Source organism: Peromyscus leucopus, chromosome 2 (assembly GCF_004664715.2).
Source record: "Peromyscus leucopus breed LL Stock chromosome 2, UCI_PerLeu_2.1, whole genome shotgun sequence".
In the NCBI taxonomy this organism is placed as follows: domain Eukaryota; kingdom Metazoa; phylum Chordata; class Mammalia; order Rodentia; family Cricetidae; genus Peromyscus; species Peromyscus leucopus.
Genome location: NC_051064.1, coordinates 40972149 through 40994102, shown reverse-complemented (window position 1 = coordinate 40994102; position 21954 = coordinate 40972149). Strand labels below are relative to the sequence as shown.

General features: G+C 38.5%; 2 protein-coding genes across 7 annotated transcripts in view; one reads left to right on the top strand and one right to left on the bottom strand.

The window, feature by feature from the left end:
• Positions 1–9573, bottom strand: part of Epha7 (EPH receptor A7) — a 150391-nt gene extending 140818 nt beyond the window's left edge. For 4 of the 6 annotated variants that reach the window (XM_028872740.2, XM_028872741.2, XM_028872742.2 and 1 more), the window contains exons 1-3: positions 9186–9572; positions 5207–5271; positions 1117–1786 (exon numbers count right to left, since the gene is read on the bottom strand). In XM_028872740.2, the coding sequence (XP_028728573.1) occupies positions 1117–1786; positions 5207–5271; positions 9186–9282 (832 nt within the window). In that variant the 5' untranslated portion in view covers positions 9283–9572. Of the gene's footprint in view, positions 1–1116; positions 1787–5206; positions 5272–8447; positions 8508–9185 lie in introns of those variants that run through there. The other 2 variants (XM_037202479.1, XM_037202480.1) reach the window with 2 other exon arrangements.
• Positions 9574–9644: 71 nt separating this feature from the next.
• LOC114695447 (lysosome-associated membrane glycoprotein 3-like) lies at positions 9645–21497 on the top strand. Its single transcript, XM_037203323.1, has 2 exons — positions 9645–9870; positions 19863–21497. The coding sequence occupies exons 1-2, from the start codon at positions 9645–9647 to the stop codon at positions 21056–21058; spliced, it is 1422 nt and encodes a 473-aa protein (XP_037059218.1). The 3' UTR covers positions 21059–21497.
• The last annotated feature ends 457 nt before the right edge of the window (positions 21498–21954 follow it).

The following is a 21954-nucleotide window of genomic DNA, read 5'->3' as shown; positions in this document are numbered from 1 at the left end:
TTTCCACAGACACCCTTTTCCATTGTGTGAAACAGGACAAGTCCACCTACCTCAGTAAACAGGTAGAAAACAGAAGGGTGAGTACTCAGAGTATCTAGTAGACAATGCAGATAGTTATAACAATTACTAGCTGCAGCTATCTTTAACCTAACTAGTCATTGTAAATATCAGAGTTATGCTGCTACTTTAGCAGTTTAAGGAATAATACCTAAAAGTCATTTTACAGACTATATTATGCTTTGTAAAATAATGTTCATAAGTCATATAATTGTGTATATTTTTCAGGACCTACATTGCAAAAGATGGTACACATGTTGCTATTTTGAATTTTTTAAATTGGCCAATATTTAATCACATAATGCTAATTAAGAGAAAACTGAGTTTTAGAAGTAAAAGGATTCCTGAAAATATACACTGTTATTGTTCAAAAACAAATATGAACAATTCAATTGCTGTATTGTGGTAACTCAAACTTTACTTCAGACCTCTTCTACAAGATATGATCCACTACAGCATGACTTATCAGAAGAACACCCATTTTATTCTTTACTCCAGAAAAGAAGGACACCATTGAGAAAAGTAACTACAGAGACGTATGAAATTAGATGGTAATTTCGCATCAAACTTCCCTTACTTTTGAATGATAATTTTAAATATCTGTGCTCTATTTGTTAATACTTGAGCATTAATAAGGTTCCTCTCTGTAAGTTCCTGTTCCTTCGATTTTGCACTCATTAAAAGCTCAGAGGATCAGGGCTTCGAAGCTGGAAGAAACCTATCTTCCCGAGTCCCTACTGGCATTCCCTTCACCGGCTGAAGTCCACTTGCCTGGTTGCTCCTTTTAAACCTCACAGCCCAGCGTGCAACTGCTTCCTTCCAGGTTAGCAAACGTGTTGAACGGGAAAAATAAAATTTACTACCAATTGTTGTCATCATCGCTATTTATTGCATATCACTAGTGCAGATACCACCATACATAGTTGTTTTATTTAATAGTGACTTTTAAGATAAAATGAACTCGGTAACTGGCTTAAGATTTACTTATTTAAATATTCATCATTGTATAAAGTATCTGGAAACTAAAAATTTCAGATTTAAATAACAAATGTTACTTACGTTCACACGTGTCCCCTTTTTGCTGATAGCCTGCTTTGCAGATACATTTTCCAATGGGTACTAACCACTCTCCTTCTGCACTGCAATGCATCCTGGGTGAGTTTTCTGCCTCTTCCTCGGCACTGCTGACACATGTCCCACGAACCTCAACTAAGGAGGAAAATTCTGAACCAGTCACTGTATCTGGAAAGACAGCTAAGTTCTCAATAATGGACCAGCACTTCTTGTAGTATACTTTGACAGAAACCAATGCTATGCAAGCCCCTACATCCTGAAAGGCAAGATAGAATCCCTTTTTGGACAAAGGTCCAATCTCTCTCACCTCAGTGTTCAGCTTCATCTTTCTTTCACCAAGGTCACCTTGTGTAAAACTTTCATCTGCAGCAATGGTGTCTATTTTTACGTAAAGATTTTCTCTTATATTCCTGCCGGTGTCATAGTCTGTTTCGTAATAGTACAAATTAAAGGTTTCCTTGCACGTTCCCAGCACTCCGGGAAGACTATTACAATCCCTCAAGGTGAATTTCAATTCTACAAAAATCCTTTGTGCGTTGCCTTTAGAAATCCAGTTAGTCCGCAGCCAGTTGTTCTGGTTCGGCTCCATGACCTGGCACACCTGGTAAGTTCTTATCGGAGTATAGTTCTCATCCAAACCACTAATTTCTTCCCACTGTAAGTTTTTTAAAAAAAGGGGAAGGGGGTCCATTAGTCTTTCAGCAAAAATAAAAATAAAAATAAAATGACATCATAATTTCCCCAATAATATGAAGAATAAGCACAGTACCACAAGTATGGATTCCTGAAAGTCAGAGAGGGTAGGATCCCACTCTGCATTTTAGGAACAGAGCATCATTTTTATTTGGACATACAATGGACATTTTATTGTTTCACATCTGCTGAGAGCATTCTAACATCTCTTTTCATATGTAAGTCTGTAGTCTCTAGTGTGACTGCAATTTTAACAGGCTGAGGCTAATGATTCTTAAAATTAGCCCTCAAAGTGTACAGATGCCGGTCAGAACTCCTGATAACTCAGTTGACATTTTAAGGGTTTGTTTTATTCTTAAACCCAAAGATACCTACAAACATGTAGAACAAGATTCCAAAAATACTGGAATGTAAAAACCTGAAACAATGTGTTGAAATGTATAATGTAGAATAGTTTGCAATCTTTTGAAAAAGAAACATTTCCTAGAGCTACTTATTTTTCCAGCATCATATATAAAATTGTACATAAAGCAATATATAATTATCAAGTAGTTTTGACAGTAAAATTCACCCTTAGAAACAAATTGTTTTAAGTAGCCAACCAAATATATATGTCAAATTAGCAAGCTATGCATGAATTGTTTTAAAATGCCCATTTATCTTATGATACAATATGTAGTACAAGTGAACTCATTTATACTACTTCACAAAAAAGGGGAGGCAGATCAGCAACAAATTCAGAGATGATTGGATCATGTATATTACTTATTGCTCATAGCAAACAAGTTCCGCATATCTAACAGCTTTAAAGGCTTCAGTGACAGCTCTTTATGTCCTCTCTTACTATTATTGTGATTTTTCCCAACTCACAGTATGATACATTAATAATGAAACTGTCATCGACTTGTTCTGACTTTCCCAATTAGAAATGACAGATGTAAAATATTGTGTATTTTAGATTGTACGTCCTATAGCATCTGATAAACTATTAATTCAAAAAATGCAGATGGGAAAATATGATAATATACATTGGGTAATGATTTTCACTTGTAAAATCTAATCAAACTATCAATTTATTTAAAACTACTGCATGCATTTTTAAAATCATTCTTATAAAATTAAAAGAACTGATGAATTTTAGAATACTGCAACTCAGAAATGTCTCATGAAAGAATTAGTCATGTTGTATTTACTACAAATTTATTATACCAGCCTAATATTACCAAATGTCCTCAAACAGCAAAAAAAACATTGATTTTCATGTATGCTTCTTGGCACACATTTTTTTCACTGTGTAACACTGTATATATTTTCCATTTATTTCTTGAGGTAGCTGTTTATATTCTATTTGTATGTAACTAAGGCAAATATCTCAGATTCCTCCACTGGTAAATAGATTTTTGTCTCCTAAATGAACTGAAGTTATTAAAAAGAAGGAAACAGTTATGGTGTCTACCAAAAAGCAAGAGCTGTAAAGCGAAATGTGCTTGCTCTTCTGACCAGACTTCAGCTTGGAGAAATCAAGGCTGATTATTCTGAGAGACTTATCTGAAGAATTCACACATTTAATTTTAAGGGTAATTATGTCATTCCAGATATGAGAAATAAATTTTGTTACCCACGAAATAGATCTTTTTCAAGAAAGCCACAAAAGCAAATAGTCTCACTATTTGATATTTATGTCACTGTTTTTATTACACACTTTTTAAGACTGAAAGTATTTCACAAATGACTCTATTGAGAGATGTCTCAATTCAGACAATGAATTTTATAAATATTATAAAGTATTATAATGTTATAAAATATTTTCTCATTACTCAGCAACAATATTGCTCTATGTAAACCCATGTGAGCAAGTCTGTGTCATGTAAAGAAAATGCTGTGGATATATTTTCTTACACGAACTATTGATTCATATATATATATATATATATATATATATATATATATATTCAGACTTTAACTTGAGATTCTCTAGACTGATGAAATGCCCATTTGAGTCCAAGATAACATTGACAGTCATAATTTATCATGTTGTGGATTACATGGATGAAGTACTGCAATCATTTATCAGTTTACTTCTTCTCAGAGATAAAACCATCTTCTGTATCTATTTATTTTAATTGATGGATGGTAGAAAATGGGTTGCATCTGTCATTGGCAAAACTGTTTTTTTTTTTTATTTTAACCATGAATATCTTTCTACAATGTACATTTTCTAATGGAAACAATTTCACATATAAGGAATTCAGTGTACTTTTAGACTGAATTTATAAATGATTTGTCACTTTCACAAAATTTCTATGGCCAATAAAGATAACTACAATATGATCTCAGAGAAAATTTCTGAAATTTTAATTTAACAAAAACTCTGAATACTTCAAAGATGCTTAAAATGTCTCATTTTATTATTAAATGAGAAGTTCTCTAAGTGACTTCTGCTCATGCTATGTTGAGTCTATGATTTTGTTCTTGTACTTTCGTTCTCATTGTAAAACCAGTTGAAAGTGTTTATATCTTCATTGATATTTAATGCCCCTTTAACTCCACATTTCTTCATGCATTAAAGATAAATTTAAGTTACAATAGATTTTTTTTCCTTTCTCAGAGTCCACTTACTTTATCAGTAATAAAATTTTGTCCTATCTCACCATCAGAAATGACACACAAAGATGATATCAAACTGAATTTGAGTAATATACTTTTCTGAATATATGAAAAAGGTAAAAAAAAAAAAGAAAAAAATTTAAGGTTCTACTCAGACTGGGACAGTCTTAATTCAGTCACATTTACTGCAGCTGAATTTTGCTGTAAAATGGATATATTTCTGTCATCACTTCTGATCACTAACAGCAGATAGCACAACACAAATGTTAAGAATCTAACATTTTGCAGCAAATCTTATGTCTCAATATTGTCCTACAGTTTCAGTTACCCTCTGGAGTCTACTTTGGGCAATGTTAGAACTATTTTTAAAAGATGAAAACAGGTCTCATACTGTTTTAAAGAATTACACAGTTTCTACCCAGTGATTATTACACAGGAACATAAGGCAACTGCAGAGGCTTAAGTGAGTTTGTGAAAAGATTGTTCCCTGCAATTAGTTAGCATTTATAACCTGAATGCACAGGCATGATTGATGCCACTCACAGGAAGAACTCAAAGACCATGGGTTTGGTCTATTTTTTTTTCCATTTCCCAGAGTACTAAGTACACTTTCTATATTCTGAGAATTCAATATATCATGAGAAAACAAAACACTGAACAATATATTGAAGTTTTAAACATTTTAAACGTATGCATGTGAATAGTCTTCCTAGGGGGAAGCTTTAGTTTCTTACTCTAGACAGATATGATCATATGGTATGAGAAATGTACCTACCCCACTGGGTGGAGAGGAAATCCATTCCAATTCTGTTTGTTGTGCTTTAGAGTCCAGTAATAGTACTGAAAAAGAAAGTTTTATTTCCAAATGTTACAAGAAAATTTTAAACACATCTCTAAATATTTTAAGATAAATCTAATTTTTATGAAATTATTACTTTATGACAACCCATTTATATAAATGAATGGTGCAATGAATAGCCACATTGTATAAGCATATTACACTTTCTGGAGGGCAGAACATATTAAAATATCCATGCACTTGGTATCCTTCAATTAAAATGTAAAAATAAATTTTCAGTGAAATATTAACATGAAAGTGGGCGTAAAAAGCTAAAATCAGATAAAGTGATTTGCAATAATAACATACAATGGAAGTCAGTAAGCGCTCCACATTTCACAACATATACCGATGTGAACATAATAACATAGAATTCCTCACTACTTTTCAGCCAGGCTCTACTTTTTAATATTCTGCCAGCAATATTTTCTATCATCTCTTGACGATTGAAATCTAATGTTTAAAGAAGAAAGAACTCACAGCACTTTGCCTTCTCCCAAAGTGAATTTAGAAAGCTAAATCCACGTTAAACAATGTTACCATGAGAAACAAGTCCCTGTTATCTGTAACTTGTGCTTTTAAGCTAGTCAAGCCTCAGCTTCCATATGGTTTTTTTTAAAACTGGAAACATTTCAACATAGTAGCTATTCTCTAAATGGCTTAAACTCTAAACTGACTTCTACAAACAATTGTATTCCATCTTTAGACTATCAAAAAAGCATAATTAATATTTATGAAAAGTGAAGTATTATTAGTATTAATGTAAAAATTCATTAAAATGGTACTTTTATGACACATTATCCTTTCAATTGGAGATGTTGTTGCTTTAAGATAATTATTCTTATAAAATGCTTACTGATCAAACTGGTTTTAGAGTTACAAAGTTCTGGTGCTTTAAAACAAAATACCTGACCCTAAAGCATTTTGACAAATGGTCTATTGGTCCAGAAGTCATTGTGAATATTCTTTACATATGCTTAATATCAACCTGAGGAAAATGTTCACATTTTGACTTAAAAACATGTACTCACATAAACTTCTTAACATCACTTTCAGATTCTAGTTTTAAAAGGTGTGTGTTTTGAAAGGTAAAGAAAACAGTGTCTTTAATGTTAAGAAAGCAAACAATTGACTATAAGCTCAGTTCCCTTACAGAACTCAGTTATCCCCAGTAACTGGAAACAGGTAAGTACAAAGACATGAGGTTGCATTGCTTGGTTTTAGTGTTTTTACATTTAAGATCGTCAGGAGTAAAAATTGACTCCCTTTCAATTAAAAACACACGCCACTTGTAAAATTTCAATTTATGTTTTAACTTGGAATACCAGTAAGTCTTTGGCTTAATTACAAGGAAAGTAATTTTTAAAGGCTTTCTTTAATTTTTTTAATTTTTAATTTTTTTAAATCCTGATGAAGCGATGAAGCAAGCCCAAAGAAACAAATTGAAGCCACACAACTCTCTTTTGGAATTTATTGTGGGGGAGGGCGCTTCTCTACTGACAACACCCAGTGGATTTTAAACCTATGTGACCCTTTGGGGTTGATTTTAAGAATGAAATAAACACTGCAATTACCCTTTTCTGCTGTGCCTTTACCCTTGGGCTACTTGGTGGCCAGCAAGTTAGCAGCGAAATTAGCAAATCAAGAAGCCATGGAAGGTGGCCACCGAGCCGGTGATGCATTCGGCGGCTCTGGGGTGTTGAACGCAATCGCCCCCGCGTGCTTCTTCCCTCTGGGCTCACGACACCGAGTCTGCCTCGCCCCGCTCCGGGAGAAGGCATGGGGCAGCTGGCCGCTACGAGGGGTCCGGGGCTGAGGCTCTGCGGCCAGCCGCTCGGCTCCAGTGCTGCCCGAGCGAGCATCGGGGCGGGGCGGGGCGGGGCGGGGCAGCCAGACGGCCGCGCCCGCCAACCTAGCGTCCATTACACTTCCAGACCCGGGACTCCAGGGAGCCGGTGGCGCCCAGCTCGGGCACGAGTCGGGAGGAACAGACGGGCTTTCGGGAAGCGCCTCCTCTGAGGGCGCGGCGGCGGTTGTACTGTCGGAGGAAAAGCAGCAGCCGCAATTAGCTCTGCTCTTCCCCAGCCACTCCTGCCGGCGTTAGGAGAGCCGGGAAGGGGACTCGGGTGGCTGGCCCCCACCCCAGGCGCCCCAGAAGCCGCGCACCTGCTCGCGGCGCTGCTGGTCGTGCGCCTTAGGTGCGGCGATGCCGCGGGCCACCTCCGGGTAGCAGCGCTCCGGGAACGCCATCGCCTGATTGCGCCTGAGCGCCCCGAGCGTCGCCACCGAGAAGATGGGCGCGTTCCCCTCCACCTGCCTCTTAAACATCTCCTCTGCATCTAAAGAACTCGGGCTTGGAGCATCAGAACCCTCTCCACGTAGCACCGGAGGAGGAGAGCGAGCGAGGCCTGCTGGCTGCAAGCACCTCTCCCCCTAGTGATGCAGTTATTTATAGCTCAAACTCCTGCTGGAGTCTGCCAGAGCTCGCGCGCGGCGCTTCGCTGTGCGGGGCAAACTTTTCCTTAGATCCCGCTATTCCAGAGGAATCGGGACAAGGTGGCAGGGTGACTCTTTCTGATCGCCAAAGTCTCAAGAGGCTCGAAATGTGTGTTTGGTGGGTGGGTGGGTGTCTCTAGCTGATGCAGGTCCACCTGCAGACACAACCATCAGCTCAGAGACACGTTTTTCTCTGAATGGATTCAGCGTCAACACAGATTGCAGATGTGCAAAGTGAGGTCAGAAGGTCAGCCTGTTCCAAAGTAGGATACTGCACCGAGTTGGGGATGTTGAATGGACAGAGAAGGGTGGGCGAAGAGAATAAAGAAAAGCTCCGTGAAATCCCAAGTTTTAGAAATAGAAGAAGCGAAGACCAATACGCTCCCTCCCTTTAGTAGTACCATGACCTACATCTAACAGATCTCTCTCCCTTTACAGCTCTGAACAGGCCCCTAAAGTATCTGAAAATCAACATTAAATACGCAGGTTGTCAGATCGGGTACCGGTATTGTGAGACCGCTTAGCAGCAAAACACTTCCTTTGACAGGATTTATTTTTCCCCAGCTCCAACTACAGGCACCGAAAGGTATTTTACCTTTTGCCGGTGGTTCAAAGGAGACGCAGGGAAAAATACCCACGTACAGGCGTATCCTGTGGTCAAAAGAAACCTCCCCTCCCTTACCAAAACTGGTCCCCGGAGGCCAGCGCTTTCGCCAAGGCTGGCCATTCGGATTCTCGGAGTACCGGACCTGGGCCAAGTGACTGGAGACTTCTCACTCGGTGGCCTCTCATGGCAGGCTGCCGGCTGCGGCCAGCCCTCCCGGCGGCAGGTCGAGCCCGGGCCCCGCGCGTGCTGCCTCCCCTTGCGGCCGCATTGTTTCGCGCGGCAGCCGAGCGCCCACCACAGGCCCGCGCCGCCGCCGCCGCCGCCGCCGCCGCAGTGAGCGAGTCGGCAGGAGCCGGTGCGCTCGCAGCCTCGGAAGTCTCGGCCCCTCCGGGAAAGCTGGGGGGGGGGGGCGACGCGATCTTGCACTCCCCAGCTTTCGAACCAACTCTGACCGAGGCACCCGCGAAAGGCCGACCGCGAAAGAATGGCCAGGCGCGGCGGCTGGAGCGGAAGACCCGAGCCGCCGGATGCAAGAGAACCAGCTCGCCCCGCCAGCCTCGCCAACCCGGACCCCCGGGCTGCCCCGGCTGCAGAGCGCGCGCCGGTCCCCGACCACCCCGGGAGCTCAGGGCCCGACTAGTCCCGACTGGTCGCCGCTGGTCGCTCCGAGCCGCCGGCGGGGAGGGGGCGGGGGTCGGGGGAGGGTCGCCCGGTGCCGGAGGCGCGGCCGGCAGCGCCGCGGACCCGTCGGTTCGTGCAGGTAGACAGCGAAATAAATAAGTCAGAACAAACTTTGCTTTCCTCTGGCCTTACCTTCCTTCGCAGCCTGCGCCTCCCCCGTGTGTGCAAAGCCGAGCAGCCAGATGTAGCACAAAATAATCCACGAAGGGTACCGAGTTTGAAAAACCATGGTGCATGAGCAGGTTTGATTTTAGGCTGCAGTTGGGTCGCAGCTCTTTAGATGCTGTTTGCTCCGAAGTGGGTTATTATTGTTGTTATTGTTGCGCTCGTCGCATCGATCTCCCTTCTGGGTCCCAGGCCGGCTGCTCCACGCTTAGCTGTTTGATTTCTCTCCCCCCTCCGGTTCGTTCGCACCGTGTTTGCTGCCTGCAAGTCTCCGACTGCAGACCGGCCGCTTGCTCCACACTCCAATAATATCAATTAGGGGGGAGGGGGCGGGGCTCGGAGCCGAGAGCCTCTGCCACTCCAACTGAGTGGCAGTCGCAGCCCGCCTGCCAGGCGGCGATTCCCAGGGCCGGGGGGTGGGTCCCTATGAAGTGGCCGCCTCTACCTCGGGGGCGGGGTCCTGAGCGGGAGCCAATCAGCGCCGAGCGGAGTCGGGTTGCGAGTCCAGGATTCCCTCCCAGTTCGGTTGCTGGGAAAGCGGCGATGGGTAGCGTTAGGCCAGCGGCGTGCAGCTCGGAGCACTTGGCTTTTAGCTACCGCAGCTTCACTGAGCTGGATAAACCCGAGAATAACTCTCCCGACTTACACTCTTGTATATAGCAGTGCGGCTCACGTCTTCTAGAAGGCAGAAGCGAAACAAGCCTTTCCTCACCTACCAATCACCGACTCTGACCGGGACAGTGAAATTGAGCCTATGCTTTTAGAGTGGCTGTTACTTTATTGTTAGCAATCTCTGCGGGTTGGATAACACTGGGGTTTTTTTTTTTGCCTTTCTTTCTTTTTTCTTTTCTTTTCTTTTTTTTTTTTAATTTCAACTTCTGTTCTACAACTCAGGAGATATTTTTGGCTACCACTCCCCTCAAACTCTGGTAGAAGAAAATTAACCAAAAGTGTTCTCTTTCAAACCATTTTTTTTTTTTTACCAGAGTTTGCAAGAACCTATGACAAAAGAAACACTGGAAGAGGGGTTAGAGAAAGGAAGTCTTTTGTTTTATGCTTGCCTCTTCCCTAGCCCTATGTTCAGTTACTTTCTTCGGCAAATGGGACCTTAGAAAAACGTTCCCTGCCGTTTTTCTTATGTGCTTCTCATTTTCTGGGGTCTTGCATAGATTGCCCCGCTCCAATCGTTTCCCATTCCCCTGTGTAAATAACATTGAGTTTTAGAGAAAGCCACCAGGTACTAAATTCACAAAACCATTCCTTCTACTTGGACAAACATTTACTATTTTCTGTAGTTAGTCCATAATTATTCCGTAATTATTGTTCGAAGGGAAGCTAAGACTAAAAATGTAACCAACATTTCCACTTGAATTCCTCCAACCCGAGCTGCAAGGATAAGTGCATGGGGAAATCTGGTTTCCATTAGGCAGTGTTGCATGCTTTGCAAGCAAAAGGTGGTTGACATTGTAAAATGAAGAACTTAAAAACGTAGTAGCCAAATCATGTATTTCAAGGGTCACGTTAAGTAGATAGGTCACATATTTAAGATGAACATTTTTTTTTCTTATTGCTCAATATTTCTTTCTTAAGGAAAAAAAAATCTCCTTGATGATCAGCCTTTATTCCTGATGGAGAAAAAGTTTGACCTCAGACTTAAGACTTCCTAGTTGACCTCTCTGGAAATGTACACTGGGTCCTCTGGTGTGTGCAGTAGGGACTTCTGAGAGACAACAGCCCCCAGACACTTTTCTTTTGTTTTTATGGTTTTCTTCCGCTTTTTACTTGCCTGATATAATTATGCCGAAGACAGAAATGAACTTTCCTTCTTTTCCAACCACTTTACTTCTGTAGTTTATTTATTAAATGTTACATATTGCTAGCCATTAGGTCTATTAAATATTTTAGAAATTATGCTTAAAAGCATCTTAAGTGCCCTTTAAAGATGCATAGAAAATGTAAAATGCTTAATAGATTAATCTTGGAAGGAGACAAAACAATCTAGGCAAAACACACTGGTTACAGAGAAGATGAAGCCTTATTTAGCCAGACAGATGCAATCAGGGTAAAAGTTGGAAGCTCAAATTCAGTATTAAAAATATAAATCTCTCCACTTAAGCTTTAAAACTCACAGAATCACAAGCTCACAAATGTTGAACAATTTCTAATAGTCAAAATAAAATTTCCAAGATTTCAACAATTTCCCTGAGGTCTCATCCTCCTAGAGTGTGCCCAAGATAGTCTTGACAATTTAAATATCCCTTTCATCTATTGAATGACTTCTACTCAGTGATAGGAATACAAACACTTCCCAATTAAAGCAGGAAGCTGCAGAAGGAACATGTTGTTTCCTCAGGGGAGTGCAAGTAGTATGGAGCCTGCTGTTAGTGTGACCCTCTTCCCATCAGACACAGGCACACTTAGAGTCACACCCTTTGTTTTTGGAGATAAAAGTTTCAGGTTAACTGCTCCTGTTCCAAGCTGGTGACATTCTCCAAGCAGGTCAACACAAAGATGTTTATTTCTAGGAAAACCAACCTAGTGATATGTAAATGTACTGATAAGAAGTCAGGACATGTTCAATGTATAATGTTTTATAGCATGTCTTAATACTTAAATTCATATTAGAATATATTTTATAAGCAGTAGAGCATATATAAGTCTACCTCCATGTAAAGCTACTGAAATTAAACAGTAACAGAAGATTCCATGTTTTAAAATAATATAATAATAAATTTTCTCACAGCTTTTGGAAAATACTTCATTTTAGTCAGATAGGTATGCTTTATGAATATTATTTCTTGAACAATTTTTAGGAAGTAATGTTGTACATATAGAAAGTGAATTAGAAATTAGCTCATTTTCTGCTAATAGCATTACCAGATAATATATAAAATCAACATGTTTGACCAAAAAGCAGAAATTTTGAAAACTTTGTTGTTTTTATTTACCCATTATGCATTGTTCTTGATAAAAAATAACCTACTTAAGTTATGAACTTTAAATACATAGGAATGAATACTAAAACCTCATTTTTTAATATCTTCTGTTTTGAAACATCTACTAATAAAGGCAGAAAGAAAAGATGAAAAATGTCTGTCTTCATATACAAAGACATAGCGAAGTTTTATTCACTTTGTATCATTTCTCTAAAAATTTACTAGTAATCATACATAATCATACATACATAAAAATTAATGCCGGTTTAAGTCACATATTGCTAAGTGAGAGAGGCAGCTGTTATTTTCTTTTATCTTTCCACAATATTAATACTCACCTTAGTATTTTACCTCTGTGAAATAGCTTTTGGTTTTAAGAAGAGAAATACTTAGGAGTAAACTGTAATAACTTCAGAGAATAAGGTTTATGCATTTTCTAATCACAGAAGTGGCTCTGGGTGTTCGTGTGTGCACGTCTAGAAACTGCATCTGTAAAGGCAGGAGAACAGCTGGAAAGCTTAGCGCCATACTGTGCCTTGGCTGTCAAACGGAATACTGACCACCAACAAGGAATCACCACCCAGCTGCCTCTGGACCCACCTCTATCTCACTTACTGTTCCAAATGCAAATTCATCAAAGAAAAGGGCCTATTTAAAGAGAATTGAAAAAGGTAATCTGTAGAAGAAAATCATTAAGAAAAAAAGAAACACTGTATCTAGGTTAGTAGATAGTGAAAAGCAAGTTTTCAACTTGTGGTTTCAATCCAATTGTAACCATTTTTCCACTGCCTAGGAAAATCATTTATATATTTACATCAGCATGATTTATGTACTGTATGCAAAACATTTCTTTGCCATCTAATGTAAACATAAAACACAGAAAATTATTTCATCTTGTCATCTCAGCACCAGACTTAGCAAGCAAAAACCCAAGAATATGCTTTGCATCTTTATGAAATTGTATCCACTTGGGGTATTAGATAAATGGCAAAATTAAAAAAAAATCACAATCATAATGTTTCACCTGCAATCATTGAGTTAATTTAATAAAGATTAGCTAGTAAGAGATTACAGGAATATTGCTAAGGTGTCATTGAAATGCTCTGATAAAAATATTCAAGTGTTTTTAAAAGTACCACTGTTTGAGCAATATCAAGAGAACTGGTTATTGGAAGAAAAATGTGTTACACATTACTCAAAATCACTTTACATGTGGTTAGTATTCTTAAGAATAAGTTTTTTTTTTCTAAAGTAATTTTGCCTGAGGAGGTTCTTCCTATCCAGTATTCACACTCATTTTTCTATAAATCACCAGTGTGGATATGAAGACATAGATGAAATAGTGTGAAATACTTCTCCACACTTTCATGGTTTCCCATTTTAAAATTTGTTATGTCTTTATCCAGATGGTATTTAGCTGTCAAGGAGAGCAGTGATAATGCAGTGACCACCAGGGGGCATCAGGTCCTCTGGGTGTCCTGGCCAATCAAGTTCACACTAAGAATTAACTAATTATGAAATACATGTGTGTATATATGTATAATGTGAATATAACACTATTGATACACTTAGGTTTCCTCTCTATATTTACATCAACCTACCAAAGTCCTTCACAAAAAATATTGTGATGTAACCAACTTCATTTTGCAGAGGCCAGGTTAACTGAACAGCCTCAAAAAGGGATCTTAAAAGGTAAAATACGTTTCAGAAAAATCTCTCAATGATTTTTAAAAGTAAATATCTGAGGACTTTGAGCCTCAGATCGACCTCATTTTAGTATTTATCTTTCTTACTTTCTACCTAGTTACCTGCAAATCTTTTGCCTGAGAAATAGAGCCCCCTTTCTATCCAGAAAGGGTATTATGGGCATGGACCCCTCAACAGATCCTGAACTTTTAAGGATCCCACAGCTCTAACTTGAAGCATATATCAGAGACTCCTTCTCATCCTAACTGTATTCCACATTTAATACTACTACTGTAATTTTCAAAAATTTCTGGCTAATTTTAAAGGGTTCTATGAAGAGGTCTAAATAATAAGGGAATTCCACATGGCATCTTAGGGCAGAAAAGTTTCTGTTATGAAGCATGAAGTGCATCCATGGTGCCCCCTAGTTGCAAATTTGAAAACTCATTGGCATGATCTCCTCTGAACAATTCTACTTTCTGCAGAAGGTTGTGCTTCACTGTTTTCATTGACTTGGTATGTGTCTGTCCTTTGTGAAGGAAATGGTCACATTTGTATTAAGACAAAACAACCTTCCTGGAAGGAGAGGACTATGACCCAAATTCATTTGAATTTCAAAGTGTTCAAAGTTCCAGAAGATCAGAATTATCTGACTGAGACTGAAATGATCCCAAATACCTGAGAAAGGTATTCATGGCAAGGGAAAATAAAAAAATCTAAGCTTAAAATGTGACGGCTAAAGGCCTGAATCTTGGGTTCAAAGCCTCAGAACCTAGCAACTAGTCTGTTCCTCTTTTCCACATTTAGAGGTGTCCTTTGTTGCCAGAGACCAGAGGCCAGAGAAGTGTTATCCCTCAGATTTTGAAATTGCATTCTATAGTTATCATAATATAACAAAAATGTCTGTTCTTAGTGTTACTAATTTATTATTATTATTATTATTGCTAATCCATTATTTACTTTGTTTCTTTTACTATTTTTTCAAGCTCTTTTTTTTTAGTCTTCCTTTTCTTCATTTATTTGGCAAACAAAACATGACAGACAAAACACTTCAGAAGTCTTTATACAACAAAACTGGCAATCATATATGTTTTTAAACATGAATACCCTGGTGCATTAACAGCAAGCTCACGAATACAACAATGATGAACTTTTAAAATGTGTTCATACTGAAAAAAGTCAAAGGGTAAAAATTGTCAATGCATTTCCATATACTTATTAATTGTATTTATCAGCTTAATAATAACTATGGGGCATGCAAAATACTGGATGAGACTTCCCTGGTCTTTTGACCAAATACACCAGAAAATGACATTTGGATTGTTGCCTCATTTGCAGATGCCTAAAGAACAGAGATCTTAAGACTGAAGATGTGCAACAAAAATATATTCTTTACTGAAAAAGTTTCAACCTAAATTCACAATGTTACACACAAGCCAATAATGTGTAATGCAAGACAATCCATAGGATAAATTAAAACTTCGAAGTCTTCACACAGTTCATTTTGCCATTATTAAAAACTGTGTAAAAATGAAAGTCATAGCATTGTGAATTTAAAAGACAGTGCTGCCGATTTAAATTGGAGAAAAAAACTTGAAAGAAAATTCAACTCATATAAAAGAATATTATAATGGAACACCGTAGGAACACATATTCTAAAGAAACAGCCCTTTCCATGATAGCTAAGCTTTGAAGTCTTGCACTGTGGTAAATGGCTGCTCTTTTCTTCCCTTCTCTGTCTTAAGACATGGCTCACCTCAGACAATATGTTCATATTCTTGTTCTATCCAGTGGATCTTTCCCACCTAGTTTACTCACACACACTAATCTCTCCTGGAAACACCCACAGAGACACACACAAAAATAACGCCTTCCCAGTTTCTAAGTATCCCTTCTGCCTACCATGATGTAACAATGGTGCACACATTGAAAACACAATACTTGCTTCTAGAGATTCCTTCTATGGGTCTTCTGGAGCCGTTTGCCCATTTCTTTCAGCGGGAATTACAGTTTGTGGGATTTCGGCTTTCAGGATTTCAACATTTGGGGTTTTAAACTTTCAGAATTGTAAATTCAGGGATTTTAAGCCTTAGAGAATTTGGACTTGAGGTCTTTTGATCTTTTAGGATTACGCTGTTGGAAGTGTGGTGTTCGCCACTGTCTTTTGAGATTATGATTGGCGCCTCTGTCCATTACTTTCTCACGTCTATCAGTTGTCTCTGCTTGCTCAGGTTTGCCTCGGGTTCCTCTGTTCCTTTTGTTTGTTACCAGTTTTCACGTCCTTTTTGTTCTTAACCAGTTTTCATACCTTCACTTGCACTGTTCTTGTGTCTCTAATCTGATGGTCTGACTTATAAAGACAGAGGAATTTTAATGCCAGTTCTGTAGTACCTACATGACTGCTTGAATATACATTAACTACCAAGTTGTTGAATAAATTAATAAATAAAATTTTCAATTAGTTTCTACATGTAATTTATCATTATCACTGAAAGGTTACTTCTACCGAAATATTTGGCAAAGATATTTCCTCCCATTTAGATTATCTGGAGGCAAGATTTTTGGCAGCGCCATTAGTAATAACAATTCAAATCTGCAGATTACTAGAGTCTCTAATATGTAACGTTCAAAAGAGAGAAAATATATCTGAGGATGTATATTCATTTTTAAAGAGAGCTATAAATATTAAAACAGGGAAGATAATTATTAGGGAAATGGGAGAATTAAACAGGATAAGTTCTCATTATAAATGCTTAGTGCATTAATTAAAAAAAAGTCATCTGGCAGTATGAAGCTAGGCAGCTCATCCCAGTTCGAGCTGGTCTACTTAGAAGTGAAGGGTGATAACAAAGGCATAGATCGTAGCTCAAAGAAACTAGTCTTTATCACCCAATTTTCTTAAAATAAATCTCATAAAAGCCCTAGAGCAGGGGCTCTTTAGAAACCTCTAGAATGAGCATTGTTCTGGTGCATTTCCCAAACCCCATCTTCAGAAACATCCTGGCTGAAAGCATTCAAAACTACCCTTAGGTCCATGATTCTCATATGGGCAGTACATTGAAATCCCCTCAGGAACCTTTTTAGGACTTCATTAGCAGCCATTTGGTTTACTTATTCATTTAATAATTATAATGTATACTTACAGTTGGGGAAAATTGCTATTGAGCACCACTGTTCAATACACATGCAATGTGAACTTTACGCATAATTAAAGTTTTGTAACAGCTACATTAAAATAGAAATTAATAGGTATATTTATTTTCATAATTATCTTTGTCTCATCTAGTATATCAAAACTGTAATTTCAAAGTATGTAAATAGACACATTTCTAGTTCTTTGGATGACATGTGGCTAATGGTTTTTCTACTGGACAGGCTATGTCACAGTTTCCCAAAAATCTTCTTACATCACATCATGCACAAGGAGCAGGGCTTGAAAGTTTGCATAACTAACATATTTCGAAGTGATGCAAAGACTTCTGGTCCACAACTCACATGAAGGGAACTACCACTGGGAAGCATGACATCTCAGTTGTGGGTGTTCAACAGGAATACATGACAAGTTTTCCCATGAGGCTAAAGGGATTCCACACTGGATTCTTATGAATTCATCTGAGGTGAGGCCTGGACTTATGCTTTTACAATGATTATAATACTCTAAAACTTGAAAAAAAAATGTAAAAACTAGCCTTCATTTTTGAAGAATTGTGGAAGCACAAAAATTGCAAAAATACAACTACATTAAATAAATTTTATGTATACCTATATATGCAAGAAGAGACTATACAACAACCCATCTAATTTCCTTCATTATTGACATCTTATCAAATGATTGTACAGAGTTAAAAACATGAAACCGATATTGGAACAATACTTCCAGAATATTCAGGTGTCGTTAGTTTCACATATACTGGTATATGTCTGCATTTGTGTAATTCTATCCCATGTTTAGATTAATATACTCATTACTACCATCAGTTTATAGCTTATGTCAAAGATCCCACATGCTATCTTCTCGTTACATCTGCTCCTTCTTTTCAAAGTCCCTTGCTCCTGACAACCACTAATACCTTTACTTATTTTGTTTAATTTTACAAATATACTGTTAAGCAAATAAAATATTATAGTATGCAACATTTAAGACTAGCTGGTTTTATTCCACAAATATTCTTCATGTTCCTGCAAGTTGTTGAGTGTGCTGATAGTTTATTCCAGTTGGAGAATGACATTGTACTGTAAGGATGGACCACAGCCAATTAACCGACTTACACTGAAAAACACTTGTCTACCCACTTACTCATTAAAGACATTTAAATCTTTTCCTTTAAATTTCATTTGTTTATTTGTTGTTACTGTTTGGGTGTTTGGGATTTACTCAAGATCTCATCTGTTCCAGGCAGCTGTTCTACCTCTGGTTTGCACCCCAGTGCTCCATGCTTTGACTATTACAAACAATGCTGCTGCAGTGTTCAAACATACAGGCTTGGGTAGGATCATGTATTTTCATTTCTCTGGAAATGAAATTATAGTTTCCTTTCAATTACTGGGATTAAAACACTGACAGGAGGAAACCTAAGGAAAAAAATCTGTTTGTCTTATACTTCCAGGTCCACCAATGATCAAAGTCAGGGCAGGAACTGAAGAAGGAACTTGATACTGAAACCATTAAGGAGCTGCTTGCTAGCTCACACACCAACCCATGCTTGACATTGTTTTTTTTTTTTTTTTTTTTTTTTTTTTTTTGGCAGGGTGAGTTAAAAATAGGGTTTCTCTGCATAGCCCTAGCTGTCCTGAACTTACTGTGTAGATCAGGCTGGCCTCAAGCTCAGAGAAATCTGCCTATCTCTGCCTCTGGATTGCTGGGATTAAAGGCAAAGGTGGGCTGCACCACCACTGCCTGGCAGCTTGTTTTCTTAAAGCAGCCTAGGATCATCGGCCCAGGGAATGGAGCTACCCACAGTAGACTGGGCCCTCCTGCATCAATTAACCATCAAAACAATTTCCTACAGAAATGTCCACAGGCCACTCTAAGTTAGGTAATCCTTCAGCTGAGACTTCTTTCACAGGTGACTCTAAGCATTGTTGACAACAGTCAACACTTAATAGCATAATTGGTGTGTCAGAAAGTAAAAAAGTGAAACTGTCACCAAAGTACATTCAAGTCCCCATGTTACCTTCTGTCCAGCAAGTGCAGTTTCTTTGCGTCTTTGTTGACATATGCTCTCATTGCTGTTTACTTCTCACCACTCAGTGTAGGAATCAAGTGATTTCAAATTGGGATTTTAATTTTCATACCCCTAGTGCATAATAATGGCGATAACTTTCAGTTTTATATCTTGCCATCTGTATATACTGTTTGGTGAACTGTCTCTGTTTTTTTTTTTTTTGTTTTGTTTTGTTTTGTTTTTTTCCCCTGTTTACCTATTGGATGTCTTAAATATTGAGTTTTGAGATTGCTGGTCTCTAGTTTTTCATTCTCTTCACTGAATCTTGTACATGGAAAAGGGGAGTTTTGGTGAAGCTCAATTTAATATTTTGTTTATGCTCTTATGGGTTGTCAACTCTGCTGTGGAATAATCCTTCTGTACACTGTGAATATATATTAGTCTTATTGGTTAATAAAGAAGCTGATTGGCTAATGGCAAGGCAGGATAAAGTTTGGCAGGACAATCAAACTGAGGATGGTGTGATGAAGAAGGGAGGAGTCAGAAGAGATGCCAGCCAGCCACCAAGGAAGCAGGGCATATAAAAAACGAGGTAACCTCCCTGGTGATGTGAATAGCAATCCAGTCATCCTTGTTCCACATCTAGTAACCTTCTATGAGTGAGTACATACCATGTTTGTCTTTCTGAGTCTGGGTTACCTCACTCAGGATGAGGGAAGGGGAGAACAAGGGAATCAGTGGCTGATATGTAGAACTAAATTATATTGTAAAATAAAATTTAAAAAAAAAGAATAAAAGGAGACACTGCCAGCCGCAGCCATTACCAGCAGAATGTGAAGACACCGGTAAGCCACCAGCCACGTGGCAAGTAATTTTACATAGCCATCAAGTAAGAGAAAAAAAATTTGCAAAAACCAGAGACTATCTTCAATATGCCTCAACAGCAACAGGACAGACCACAACAAAACCTCTTCTACAGCTGACTAACCAAACACGCCATGTAACTTTAGCAGCAAGATCAAGGGATGATCACATTCAAATGACTGCTGAAACTTCCACCTCTGAAATCACAGATCACACAACAATCAAAATAATAATCCCAGGAACTACAAAAAGCCTTCTCAGTAGACCAGTTAGCTACAACTTTGTCACACCTAATAACTCACACATGACTGCTTCATCTACTGAAGGTACCTTTGGCCTTGGTTCAGTGTCACATTTACCAATTCATACAACTGGAGCGAGTCCATCCACTGTCAACCAGATAACTGGGAGAACTCCCCAACCTGGTGGTCAGACTACCCTCTTCAAAACACTTTTCACAGCATCACACAAAAGCACAACCAATCAGAAGACAACGCCACCCACCCATGTCCCAGGAACATCAGTACTTACACACAAGGACAGCTCGACAACCTCCCCTGCCCCCATGGTTCCTGGGCCCACTCTTGCAACCCGGTCATCACCAGCCAAGACTGGAACTTATGAAGTCCTAAATGGAAGCAGTCTCTGTATAAAAGCAGAGATGGGGATAGAGCTGATCGTTCAAGAAAAGGATTCGGATTTTGCAACTCAGAGACACTTCAACATTGACCCCAGCCTAACCCATGCATCTGGGAAATGTGGCTTCCAAAAATCCCATCTCTTCTTGGATTTCCAGGGTGGATCAATAAACATCACATTTATTAAGGAAGAAAACACATATTATATCAGTGAAGTGGGAGCCTATTTGACTATCTCAAATACAGAGAAGACTTACCAGGGAATGAAGCGTGCTCTGATGATGTTTGAGACAGTAGTCGGGCATTCCTTCAAGTGTGTGACTGAGCAGAGCCTCCAGCTGTCAGCTCAGCTTCAAATGAAAACAATAAACATTCGTCTCCAAGCCTTCGAGTTTGAAGGAGACCGCTTTGGAAATGTGGATGAGTGCTTGTCTGACTACACAGTTGTGCTTCCTGTGGTTGGGGCCATTGTGGTCATCCACTGTGTTATGGGTCTGGGTGTCTACAAAATCCGGCAAAGATATCAGTTATCTGGATACCAGAGAATCTAATTTATAGCCAAAGGAAATGCCAATAATGGACTTTAGAAAAAATTTCCATCATTTCTAGAACATTGGAGGCTTCTCTTATTCGCTACCAACCTCTAAAACCAATGAGTGATCAGTGATTAAAATTGAAAAAGCATATCAATTTTGAATATTTTTGCTCGTCTCATGAAAGACTAAGGAATATATTTGAGTACTTTCTAGATTTTGTTGGAAAATTTTAACTATTAAAAGGAATATTTGAGAAACATTGAATTAAGGCAGTGTACAAAAGTGACAGGTTCTAAACAAACTATAAACCATAATAATTGGGTTTAATTGCCCTGCTTGTGTTTGCCTAAAGAAATTTGTTTTAGCATTAATATTTTCATTTCAAAATATTTCACTGGATTTTCTTACCGTCTCTGTTTATTTGATGTATGTGTGTCTGACATGGTACTTACCTTCTTTTTCATTTAAATGTTTTTAGTTATCAAAAAGAACAACATATCTCATATTGTTTTGATTTTTACATGAAAACAACTAAATTTTTTCCTTCATAATTCTTGCTTCAGAATTAATAGAGACTAAGAATTAACTGTCTGTAGACAACATAGCAATAATAAAAAGCATCAATAATCACAGCCTTTAGCTATACAACATTTGTGTTAACTTAAGAAATGTAGTTTCCTTTAATCTTCATAATTTACAGAAAATAAAATCTGCCATCAATCAAAAAAAAAAAAAGAGTAAAAAAAATGAGGCAATAAACCATGAGCCATGTGGTAAAACATAGATAAGAAATATAGATTACTTTAAGTGTAAGAGTTAGCTAGTAATGAGCCTGACCTATCTGCTGAGCATTTGTAATTAATATTAAGCCTTTGAGTGGTTATTTGGGAATTGATGGGTCAGGGAGAAAC

Coding starts and splice junctions, on each gene's coding strand:
- LOC114695447 (XM_037203323.1), top strand. CDS start 9,645: ATGAAGTGGCCGCCTCTACCTCGGGGGCGGGGTCCTGAGCGGGAGCCA. Junction 9,871..19,862: donor CTCTCCCGACTTACACTCTT/GTATATAGCAGT, acceptor GTAAGCCACCAG/CCACGTGGCAAGTAATTTTA.